The 13,290-nt window shown below is 35.4% G+C and overlaps 1 protein-coding gene across 1 annotated transcript; it reads right to left on the bottom strand.

The window, feature by feature from the left end:
• Positions 1–9,267: 9,267 nt before the first annotated feature.
• Positions 9,268–12,880, bottom strand: LOC137731739 (serine/threonine-protein phosphatase PP1 isozyme 2-like). The gene is made up of 4 exons (XM_068470931.1): positions 12,175–12,880; positions 10,540–11,099; positions 10,241–10,456; positions 9,268–9,722 (listed from the first exon to the last, which is right to left on the bottom strand). The coding sequence occupies exons 1-4, from the start codon at positions 12,347–12,349 to the stop codon at positions 9,699–9,701; spliced, it is 975 nt and encodes a 324-aa protein (XP_068327032.1). The 5' UTR covers positions 12,350–12,880; the 3' UTR covers positions 9,268–9,698.
• Between the last annotated feature and the right edge of the window lie 410 nt (positions 12,881–13,290).

Raw genomic sequence — 13,290 nt, 5'->3', positions numbered from 1 at the left:
TTTTAACTTCGATTTTGATGATTTTTTACAGGTACACTCCTTGACCCTATATGAATACAATGAATGAATTCGATCTTCAATTTAAAATATTTACACAAGTGGATACCACAAAATCTTATGTTGTACTTAATGAAAGTATAAATAAACTCTAAGCGTTAGTAGGGGTGGTTCGGTATGGGATACCATACCGAAACTAGTATCCCGAATCCCAAACCAAAATTTTTCGGGACGGGAATTTGAAGACCAATCCCAAACCAAATTTTCGGGAATCCCGAAATATTTTCGGGATTTTGGGACAAATCGGGAATCCCAAATTGAAATATGAAATTATGAATTGTTCTTCAAATATATAATTCAAGGACACATTCATGAACTAGGAATTTCATTTCATTCACACTACCATTTAATTGAACACTGGCATGCCTGACTGTTTTTATCATAGTCAAAATTCAAATTAATTAAACCCTTTTTGCAATATGTTGAGAGACAAACTAATCAAGCCTTCTAAAATCATCAGCCATGGCAGCAGCAATAATAAAATCCACATGAATATCAAACAAAACATGAAAAATATGCAAGGTGTAGGGCATTCCAGGTTGCAGAGCATGAATTAGAAACTACTGGCATCAATTATAAAAGAATAATATATATAATAATTAATATTATATATTTTCGGTTTGGTATGGGATTCCCGAAATATCGAGAAGCCAATCCCGAATCCCATACCGAAATTTTGGGATCGGTTCGGGATACCATCCCGAAAATTTCGGGAATTTCGGTTCGGGAAATTTTTGGTTTGGGATCAGGATTTTTTCGGTTCAGTTCGGGATTTTTGGGAATTTTTTCCACCCCTAAGTGTTAGTCAATCTATCGTTTTGTTGGGATACGAATTCTCCAAAACTAATTTCAACGATCCAAACCGTCAAACTTGTTTGTATATGCTTGGAGATCACATCAACAAAAAATCACAAAAAACAAACATTCAGAGATCAAGGAATGGAACAAAGCTTTTCGACGGTTATATACGAAAAATCACGATTTAACGGTTATTTTAATATATTTTTATATAGTATAGTATTATTATTTTATTTCTTTTCATAATTATTTTGGTAAACTTCTCATAATTTGAATGATTTTTAATGTTTGGTTTTTCTATACTTAGTTTATGCGGAAGAAAGTTCTGACGTGGAAAACCTTACTGAAAACATCTTCAACATAACTCTTCAAGGCAATAGATGAAGCCAAAGTTTCAATACAATTTCATGATGATCGATGTAAATTGAAGATTTTGTAGATAGAGGTGTAAACTTTTGAGAAAAACTTACAATCTTGAAAACAAAAACTCTTTCATTTTGCATATCCTTGCACATTTAGTAGTGTATGTATTATTTTTTTATTAGGCTCTTATTTTCGAATGTAGATATAGTACTTAAACGACAAATGTTTTAATGTTTTGAAATAATATTTATGTGGCAATGTGTGATATGTGTAAATTTAAAAAAAAATATATTTTTTTCTTAACGGGTCATAACGGGTCGGGTCACTTTACCCGTTGGGTAAAGTGACCCGACCTGTTAAGGACCCGTTAAGATAACAGGTGTTACACGAAAACGACACGAACACGACAGACACGACCCGTTTGCCAGGCCTAACATGAGGCAACAATGGGTCCAACTTTTTAGTTTACATAGACACTAAAATAATAATAAAAATAACTTCAAAAAAGACATGAAGGTGAAACAAAAAAATAAACAAACAAATTCAGAAATGAAATGGAAAAAGAGTGAAGATCAGGAAATATCAAGCCCCCCCACGTCCAAGCTCAACCTATAACCAACGAAACCCAACCCCAACCTTTAAATTCAAAACCCACCAACTAGATATATCTTGGTCACCAATAATATTACTTGTCTTAAAATCTAAATTTCAAACATGGAATATTTATTATGGAATCCAATGATCAAATGGGTATTGAATTGAATAAAAAATGAACCCAAATTCAAATTACATCAGGAAGGCAATCTCCTAACAAAGAATAAGGTTAAAAATTCATATAGGGTTTCAAGGCTTGTTTCTGCTCATGTGATTTCCGCATTCAGCGATTCTCGACTCATAAAGCTTCCAGTTCTTTGTGGGCAGTAAGGATGGTCGTGTCCGCATCATGAAAATCTATACCATTTCTGCAACCTTCATGACCATCTTCTCAATGTTACCAGATTGAGTTATAGGGTGGAGTTGGTGGTTATGCATTGTATTTGGAGGTGATGGCCTGATAGAGATGGTGATGATCATTAGTTGGTGGAAGCCATGCTTTGTGGCTTGAACAGCTAACATGGGTGTTGTTGCAGCGGTTTGAGCTAGGCTTAAGGTAGGATGGTAGCTATCGTTGCTCCATGATCCACTGCAAGGGTGAAAACTTAGATATGTAGGGAGTGTCGCTAATCATGGTTTTAGAATTTCCTACCCTTGTATTGTTTCCTCAAGTACTGATCAAGGAACTTTTCTAGGAAAACTTCAATGACTAAGAACATAATTCAACGTAACAGAAAATTCCAAAGCATGAATGCAAGAGCCTTCTTCGAGTATTTAAATCAAGCTCTCAACGAAAGCACCAACTATAGGGTTAGGGTTTTACCCAACACATGGCGGTTTTCCATTAATGTTGTGATGCTGCATATGGAGTCTACTCCCAAGGTGACCCCTAAGGTAAATCTCTAGGGTAAGGCTCATTGTAATCTTTAGGGTAAGGTTATGTAAATCACCTTTTCCCTTGATTTAAGGGAGGAGACTGATTGGGGTAATGTCTTTGTGAAAGGTTTAGATTAGGTAGGCAACATGCCTTCTTCTTTTTTTTCGACTGCTTACTCCAGCCATCATTCCTATCTTTTTTCGCTATCTCTTCTCATATATACCCAGTCTCACTGTTGTACAAATATACATGAAATATATATTGAAACTTTAAACGAGAAAATCTACAATTAACCAAGTTATGTCATCTGTAGGATGGATGAGGAAGGAATTATCCCGAAAATATTAATTATGGAATAATATCTTGAGAGTATCCGTTCCTTGAATTGTCGCAGTGCTACGAGAATCCCGACCTCCATCTCTATCCGTGTATCCTTGATTGATTGCGATAAGAATTTCTTACTTATTTGAGTTGATCTTCATAACCAACTTAGAAGCCCACAGAAAGATCGAGATCAATTCAAAAAATATTCAGTACAAGAGAGAGAGAGAGAGAGAGAGAGAGAGAGAGAGAGAATTTTGTAAAGGATTTCTAATTCTCATTAACCTTCAATCGAACAACGCAATTTATAGTAGCTACAACTAATAACCGTTAAGCTTAACCTGGATAATTGCCACCTGGCATTCTTGTGAAGTATAGCTATTACCCCCCTTAAGCTTAAACTGGAGTTCCAAGGTTAAGATTGATACAATGCTAAAAAAAAAACATGACTATGAAGTCCTTTGGTATACCAGCTATTTGTTCTTTCGTAGAGACATATTGAACCAGCAAAACACCTTTTTGTACTTTTGCCCAAACAAAATGGAAGTCAGTATCAAGATGTTTGATACGAGGGTGGAAAACTGGATTAGTACTGAGTGCCAAGGCTGAAATGTTATCACACTTAAGGACAAGAGCAGAGGGAAGATAAACATGAAGATCTCTTAGCATATTTTGAATCCACCAAATATCGACAGCACAATGAGCAAGGGCCTTATATTAAGCTTGAGTGGAACTCCAAGAAACGGAGGACTGCTTCTTGGATTGCCAAGAAATAAGATTGGATCCCAAGTAAACCATATAACTTATAATGGACCTGCATGTGTTGATATCCACGGCCCAATCTGAATCATAATAGGCAGATAAGCTTGCATCAGAAGTAGCTTTGCATGTTAACCCACAATGCATAGCCCCTTGAAGATATCGCAGAATTTTCTTGACCAGGTGCATATGAAGATCAGTTGGATTCTGCATATATTGACAAACAATGTTAACCGAATGTGCTATATCAAGTCGCATAAAAGTGAGGTACTACAAAGCACCCATTATACTACGATAGAAAGTAGAGTCTGAGAGAGAAGTGCAATCAGAAGCATGCAATTAAGTATGTGGTTTAGATGGTGTAGGTGAGGGGTACAAGTTTCCATCCCAGCCTTCTTAAGAAGCTCATTAAGTGTACTTTGATTGATGCACAAACAAATCACCATTTTGTTTGTATTGAATTTGAAGCCCTAAGAAATAAGTTAAAGGACCCATATCTTTCAATTCAAAAATCTTTGCAAGACTGTCAATAACTTATTGGACTAGAGTATCATTAGAACTTGTCAATATAATATCATCTATATATAACAGTAGAATGACCATATACGTACCATCATGCTTGACAAACAAGCTATGATCAGATTGTGAAGAAATAAACCCCAAAGCTGGTCGAACTCCTATGAATTTTGAATCCAAGCTCGAGGAGCTTGCTTGAGCCCATACAAAGACTTAACAAGTTTGCAAACATAAAAAGGATTCTCAAAATTAACAAATCCCTTAGGCTGCTACATATAGACATCCTCTTGTAAATCTCCATGAAGAAAGGCATTTTTAATGCCTAGTTGTCTAAGTTTCCATTTATGTGTAAAGCTAGAATAAGCCTCACTGTGGAATGTCGTACAACTGGACTGAACGTCTCAGAATAGTCAATGCCATGTTCCTGTGTAAAACCTTGAGCCACCAATCTTGCTTTATAACAAGCAATATTACCATTAGGATTCTTCTTGAGTTTGTAAACCCATTTATATCTGACAACAGATAGATTGGCAGAAGATGGACCAAAATCCAAGTCTCTTGAGATTGTAAAGCATCATATTCTTCCTACATGGCCTGCTGTCAATAACTCTCAGTAGGGGCAATCTTGAAGTTTTTAGGTTCATCAATATCAACGACTTGATCTAGAAATGAATAACTAGCAAAAGAACAAGATTCTGAGTCCAACTACAATGACTTTAATTCTAGAAAAGAAGCCAAATATGCAGAATAATCCTGCCTAGATATTGCACCAGTTTTAAATCTTGTCTGAATCATAGAGTTATCAGAAGACATATCGGTGGGAAGAATAGGTGATGAGGAAATAAGAAGTAATACCTGAAGTTGTGCAAGATGATGGACATGTAACAAAGAGGATTGATCCAGAGAAGGAAGAGTAGCACTGCCATGAGTTATTGAAAAAGATGTTTCATATTCCTGAAGAGCAATACTAACAATTGGAGTTGAAGAATTATAAACTGACTGTGATGAACCACTTGGCATTTCTATGTCACTGTGTGATACTAGCACTGTATTTGGCTAATGTACTTGAGGAACGAGAAATTGGAAGATTAACCGCTATAGGTGAAGGGACTGGAGAGTAAGAAACCCCTGAAGATGACTGAGATGGAGTACACTGCATAATTAAAGCTGGAAAAATGGTCTCATCATGCACAACATGTCTAGAAATTAGTAATTTGTGAGTCTGAATATTATAACAAATACAACCCTTTTATCCCATTGAATAGCCAAGAAAAATGCATAAACTGGACCTTGGTTGAAGTTGCTTGTTGTTATAAGGTCTGAGATAAGGAAAAATAGCAGTCCTAAAAACTCTTAAGTGTTGCAGCTAAGGTGTCTTGTGATACAAAATAGAAAAGGTAGAATCCATATGCAAAGACTTAGTAGGTAACTGATTAATCAAATACATTGCATAGACACAAGCGTGAAACCAAAAGGACTGAGACAACCTTGCTGCAGTAATCAAAGTGATTAGTGTTTCCACAATATGCCTATGCCTTCTTTCAACAAACCCATTATGTTGCGAGGTATAAGGATAAGAAATTTGATGTACCATGCCTTTGGAAACCAAAAAATTCTTGAACTCTCTACTAAGATATTCACCACCTCCATCAAATTGAATACACTTAATAACAACACCAAACTGAACAATTACAAAATTATAAAACTGCACAAAATACTTGTAAAACATCTTATTTATTGCATAGAGGAAAAATCTGGATGAATCTGGTACAATCATCCACAAAGGTTACATAGTATTTATACCTTTCAATGGATTTGATTGGAAAAGGCCTCGGTATATCAGAATGTATTTTCTAAAAAGGTAACAAACAACTAACAGACTCAGTAGGAAATGAAAGCCTAGAAATTTTTCCTTGAATACAATGAGAACACATTTTATGTACATCATCAATTACATGAGAAATCTGAGATTTATTCAAAACAGAAGATAAGACTTCATTGTAGGTTGGCCCAACCTCTGATGCCATAATGAAGACTTGATATACTGCCCAAGATATGCTGAAACTGTACTAAACTGCACTAAATAATTCATAGGTCTTGCAACTGGAATCTGAAACAACTCATGTGGCTTACTCTTGCCTCTGTAAAGGTTCTCCTTTGTTACCTTGTCCTGCACATAAAACCACACATCATCACATATAAATTCACACTTATTATCTTTACAAAATTGTTTGACAGAAAACAAATCCTCAATAATTTGAGGAACATGTAAAACATTAGTCAATTTCAATGTATATGAAGGAGTTATGAGTAAAGTAGAACCAATGTGCTTTATAGGGAAACCTTGACCATTGCCTATTTTAATCCTATTAGAACCTTCAAAAGGAGTAGCTTGTGCAAGATTATGAACATCAGAGGTCAGGTGATGCGAAGCCTCGATGTAAACCACCTAAACATCATTAAGAGAATAGGAATTCACATGCTAAGCTTGCATAGCATAAAGAGATGCACTAGGCTGAGAAGAACTAGGAAATGAACCGGAAGATGATGGATAAGGAAACTCTTGATAAACTTGTAATGGAGGAGGAGGAGGAGCTCCTTGATAAGAAAAATTCTTTCGATGATAACAATCTAGCATAATGTGTCCAAGTTTTCCACAAATTTGATATTCCTACAAATGAACCTGATTTGAACTTGGATTCCTGTGATAATAGTTGGCAGATGTGTGACATTTTCTCTGACATATCTGACATTTCGGTTGCATATTGAATCTAGTGTCTGTGCTACCAGTCTAAGACTAACATCCTCCTTGTCGATTATTAGAATTCAAATTTCTGCCTTTGTTGTAATACCTGTAACCACCTCTTTGATGTCCTCCAAAGTTGTTTCTCTGAGAATTGGAAGGTCTAGTACCAGAATTATAAGTAGAAGAGACATTACCAGTGTAGAATGAGATTGAGATGAAGAACCTGAACTCTGAAGAACCTTGCATGTAAAGAGCTACCATAGAGTGAGAAAGAGTGTTCCATGTTGTCAATCCCTTTTTGTGTTAAGAAGCTGAACATGAAATTCTTTTAGAGAAATAGATGTCTCCCTAGCAAGAATAATTGTTCTAATTATTGCATACTCCCTTGGTAAACCAGCTAAGGCTGCAATGATCAAATCATTATCAGATATTGCCTCTCCAGAAGCAATGAGCAGATCTCTGATAGATTTAAGCCAAGAAAGAAACTTGTCAATAGAATCAGTTCCTTTTTGTAAAGTCTGAAACTCATTTTTCAACATATTAATCTTAGATTTGGACACAGTAGCATATTGATCCTCAAGAATTGACCAAGCATCATGAGCAGCTTTACAACCAAGTACATGATTAATAGAATCATCTATCAAAGTAGTAATCAAAATACTAAGTAGTGACATTCAGTTTGTTCCCATTCCTGAAAAGCCATTGTAATTTATTTTGTTGCCCTTGTATTAGTATTGATAACAAAGTTAGGAGGACAAATAACTTATAACCCCTGAGTACTGAACTGAACTGATATGCCAATTTGGAGTAATTTTTTTCTCCTAGCCTAATTGTTAACATCCCAAAAATTCCTTCAATCTTGATTTGAGAATTAATCATACTAAATTATCAAGAACAAGCACTGATCTTTAGCAATCAACAAGTAAACAATATAGTTGGCAATTGGCCTTCACAAATATATCAAGAACACTAAACAAATCTTGGCATCGCCTTCATTTATATTCTCAACAATCAATCACTATTATGGCATCGGCCTTATCAGCAACAATTACACAGAAACCCTAAAGAACTGAAAATTGCAGATCTAAAATCACCAATTGTCGAGAACATGAACAATTTTGAAGAAGAAATTCTTCAAAAAGATGCAAGAACTACCCAAACATCAACAGAAATAGAACATATGCCAAATTTCCACCCGAAAACAACAAATTCATAAGAAATTAATAGCTCAAGAACAAAGATCAAGATCCAAGAAACCTTACAACCCGCAGTGAAATCAAGCGCCGGCCAATCAAAAACTCTACAATCCATAGTGAATCGCAAGCTCTGGATACCATCATAACCAACTTAGAAGCTCACAGAAAGATCGAGATCAATTCAGAAAATATTCATTACAAGAGAGAGAGAGAGAGAGAGAGAGAGAGAGAGAGAGAGAGAGAGAGAGAGAGAGAGAGAGAGAGAGAGATTTCTGTAAAACAACTAATGACATTTGTCACCACATATAATTGCCACCTGGCATTCTTGTTACCTATAGCTATTAGATCTTCAATTAGGAATGTATTAAAGATACAATTTGGTGATTAATTCTATCTTTAATGTCTTTGACACACCACATATAATTGCCACCTGGCATTCTTGTTAACCATAGCTATTAGATCTTCAATTATGAATGTATTAAAGATACGATTTGGTAATTAATTCTATCTTTAATGTCTTTGACATTTTCATGCCATGAGCAGTGGAACTTGGTATAGTCGTAGTCAGCTGTTCAAGCCTCTAGGATGTTGAATTGTGCGTGAAAACATTTTTATGCCTTACCTATTTAATGGGGACAATATCATCTTTTTCGAAGAAAAAAAAAATCTACGTGTCGTCTTTTAAATTTTAAAAATTATTTTTTGCTCCATTGTAATCATGTGCGTAATTTGCTAATTTTTGTTTCTGTATATGTATATTCGTGATTATGTATATCAGTGTTATGTTTTTTTTTTTTCTACGTAAGAGGAGAGCATAAATCACCACTGCTTTTAGTGGTGGGAAGTGTATTATCTCAAATGTGGACAAGGTATACATAATCAATGCTTTATCCTCATTCTTTTAGTTTTAGTTTTTTTTGTTTTGTTATTTGGGTAAATTGCTTTTGAGCAATGCTACAATTACTATCTGTCTCATCATTTGCACCATCTTTTTAATAAATATTAAAAGTAAAGTCCATTAAATATGTGAGTCTCATCTTTATTAAAGAGATCATTTTCCCCTTCCAAGGACACTATTTTCATTCTTTGATTAATTAATACACAGATTCAACAAAGATAAGAGAATAATCAACCGAGTCTTACAACTATTTTTTATTTTACATGAAAAGCAAGACTCAAACAACCCACCCAAAAAACACAAAAAAGAAAAAGAAAAGAGAAAAAAACTCTTTTTCAAACTTTTTACCTATTGCTCTTGCATAGAGTGGGCTGTGTAGTACTAGTCCCCACTGCATACAAGGGCATTGCACATTTTCTGGGAAGATCTTCTGCACTCTCTCTAGCTGAAAGAAGTTGCGATTTTGTGTTTTTGTATTGAAAACAATTAGAGGGCTTAAACAGTTAAACCGGCACGTTGCCTATTTCCGACTTAAGGCAGGTACTTTCTTCAGAAATCTCCGATCGCAATACCTTACGCCATTGCACCAAGAAACGACTGGAGGTAAAGAAAAATACATATCATAACAAGGGAAGGCAAGTTTCGTCTATAAAGTGAAGGCTAATAAAGCGCATATAATATCAAAATCCAGTCAAATATGCAGCCTACAACATAACAAGGAAGAATGAAAATAAAATAGCATAAACCGAGGTACCAACTCTTGACAGACACCAAGTTCGGATACTTGAGAGAACATTTTTTTACCAATAAAATACGACAACAAAAATGTTTAACTCAGACAGAGACTTGATTGGAGCTCTCATTAGCACTCAAAAATTGTTGAATTAACGCATGGGACTCCTATATATATATAACTCCACAACTAACCAACTTAGATGCATTATATTAATTTGCAGTGATTTTCTAGGCTCACATCAGCATGGACGATAGTTGGAAATTTTTCTATATAATTCTCTACTTTTTCATCTGTTTCCAACAAATACCAATACGTAAAAGGTTACGATGATTATAAACTACAAAAAAGAGTTTCGATCATAGAGTGAGATGGATGATACCTTGGCTTTCAATGCAGTACCCGGCTTAGGTGCAGCTCTACTCCCAAAGCTAAACTTTGGCTTCTTATCAGGCTTCAATATCTGGAAAGAGCACATAAGAGACTCATCGACACTCATCATTGCCCCAGCATTGTCAAACTCACCACAGTAATTAGGTGCTGAAAATATTGTCACAAGTTGCCTATTTGCAAAGAACTCATATCCATCTTCGACAACCTGCAAATATAAACAAGGCGTCAGTGGAAGGAACTCTTGGTTGTATGGTATTGGAAAATTCTCAAATTAAAAAAATTTCAGACCTGATGAGCTCGACAAATTAAATCTAGATCAAGCTTCTGAAGAAATTCTGTTACCCTATCAGCACCGAAGGTAAAGGAAACTCCCCTATCATTTGGTCCCCAACCTTGAATGTCTTTGCTAGGATCGGACCACAGGAGATCACATAGCAAACCACTATCTGGGACATCAGTAGGTCGCTTTAAGGTCTTGATTTGATTTAAATTGTTTAACTCGGGTGATAGTCCTCCATGCATGCAGAGTATTTTTTCATCAATGAGAGCTGCCACGGGAAGGCAGTTGAAACAATCTGTAAACACTTTCCAGAGTTTGACATTGAATCTTCGTTTACACTCATCATAAAAGCCATATATTCGGTTTATTGAAGCACATTCATGGTTACCCCTCAGAAGGAAAAAATTCTCAGGATACTTAATTTTATATGCAAGGAGAAGGCATATTGTTTCTAGGCTTTGCTTCCCACGATCAACATAATCCCCCAAGAACAGATAGTTGGACTGAGAGGGTAATCCACCAAACTCAAAAAGCCTCAGAAGATCTGCATACTGACCATGAATATCACCTGTGTGATGTAAAGAAACCCATATGAAATCAGATTACATTTCTCTTTTTTCTTAAGGGAAAAATGTAAACATGCATATAAATGAATAGATTATGGCTGAAACTATCAAGAATTCATACCTTTCAATGCTTAGTCTTTGCAACATCTCAGAAATATAACAATTTTATGCTAGAAGATTTCAAAAACTACACCACAGTGTGGATACAGGCATGGAATGTCAAAATTTCAATGCGGATACATATAACATCGACCTAGAGCTCTGCTTTTAGAGAGAAGGATATCTCGACTTGCAACTAGAGAACATAAAGAACTGAAGTTATAGGGTTGTGGTTAATAGGGATAACTGGCCCACAAGACATTATCCCTCAGGGAGAAACTTGGTTTTTCAAAGTGGAACAGCAAGTATTTCTAGCAGATGAATTTCTGATACGAACAATTTTGCAAAAGTAAATGAAACAAAAACTATTTCTGACACCAGAAGAAATAAGTTGTCATTATCTATTGTCCTACACAACATTTTCTCTCTACTGTGCATATGTACAAATTACAAAGAAATGAAACCACTCAACTGCGTGATAATGGAAGCGTGAGACCCCAAAATGCCACACGTATCAGGCTGGAATAATGGTTCATATCCTAACTATGCATCACTCTATGCAACTGATCACAGTTCACAAATTTTTACTCATAAACTAAATGGCCCGTCATCAAACCATTACAATGGATTCAAGAATGAATTTCTCAAAAGCAGTGGATCTAACTTGATCACTTGTTTATTTATAGCACTCTGTCTTATAAGACATATCTCAAGTAAGGATATATACTGATGTTCCTAACCATTGAACTTTATGACATATTTTACCATTCTTGATTTCTTGTAAGTCACTCAAAGATGGAAACACAAATTATTCATCTCCATATTTGATCGCAACCCAGTTCAAGCGAATCAAACTTATGCGGACCCATAAATCCAAACTCAAAATTGATCGAAGTAAAAGTAAACTAAGATAATTAATATATTAAATTTTAAAGTAAAATAAGATAAAACAGAGGATGGGGGTTGAGGTAAAAGTACCACAAATCTTGATAGGAGCATCAAGCTCCAAAAGATTAGGCTGCCTCAGAAAAATATCCTTGGAGACGAGACACAGCTGCCTGATCTCACTCTCCTGAAGCTGCACTTGCTTCCCTGGTCTGCCTCTCACTTCAAGAAGCCTATTGATTAAACTATCAAGAACCCCACGTTCCATCTCCAAGTATTTTTCTTGAATTCACCCAGAAAAGAAAATACTCAATCTTTCAAAAACCAAGAACAAATTAAAGCCAGAAAGGAAAACACAAGAATAAGAATAAAGGACACTGCTTTGGCCTTCTGGACCTCCAAAGACTTTCATTCCTTGGGGGAAAAAACAAAACAAAAAAAAAAAAAAAAAAAAAGCAAGAGGGGCTGTAAAGGAAGGAGCTTTAAATCAAATGGATAGGGAGGGGATTTGGGTTCTCTCTCGAACTTTAGAAAAACGAATGGCGCAGGCTGAAATGAAAAGCAAAGAATATGTTCTTTGAAATCTTTATTTGTTTCTTTGGAGAAGAAAGTGGAGGTATCAGAGGATGAATGAGAGGAGGGTAAAGTGGGGTTGTGAGTGGGGGGAGTATGTAGTATGGACCCCCAGTAAACCAGAAAGATGATGCATTAGACCACCAATTTTGAGAAAACTTTGAAACTCGGTCGGTAAGCACTCGGTAGCACACCAATTTCACACTCGCACGCTCCACGCATACAGTGGGCGGCAAGTTCATCATCATCATCTCCCTCATATATATATATATATATATATATATATGGGGTTTAGGGAAGTCTTTAAAAGGGAATGAATTCTCTTTTTTTTTTCTTTTTATAAAAAAAAAAGTAAAATATATATATATATAGGGTTTTGGGAAGTCTTTAAAAGGGAATGAATTCTCTTTTTCTTTTTTTTTTCTTTTTATAAAAATAGGAATTAGTTGTATCGATGCGAATCATCTATTTTGCAATTTGCATCTCATAGATCATCTTTATAAAATATTTGTCACTTCATTTCAACGTTGTCTAGATTTTGATGAAGTTTGAATAAGAATCCAAAACCCTTGGATGTGGCACTTTGACATCTTTTAAAGTTTTGTTCTCCAACTGATATGTCAAATTAAAGTATTA

The sequence above is a fragment of the Pyrus communis genome, chromosome 4 (assembly GCF_963583255.1).
Source record: "Pyrus communis chromosome 4, drPyrComm1.1, whole genome shotgun sequence".
Classification (NCBI taxonomy): Eukaryota; Viridiplantae; Streptophyta; class Magnoliopsida; order Rosales; family Rosaceae; genus Pyrus; species Pyrus communis.
The sequence above is the reverse complement of the archived record's forward strand: the minus strand, read 5'-3'. Positions and strand labels throughout refer to the sequence as shown.

Bases quoted from the DNA above. Each gene is read 5' to 3' on its own strand.
- LOC137731739 (XM_068470931.1), bottom strand. From the start codon at position 12,349: ATGGAACGTGGGGTTCTTGATAGTTTAATCAATAGGCTTCTTGAAGTG. The intron at 10,457-10,539 runs GTCTGAAATTTT...TTATATTTGCAG, and splicing joins TAATTTGTCGAGCTCATCAG to GTTGTCGAAGATGGATATGA. The intron at 9,723-10,240 runs GTATCATCCATC...CTTTACCTCCAG, and splicing joins GTACTGCATTGAAAGCCAAG to TCGTTTCTTGGTGCAATGGC.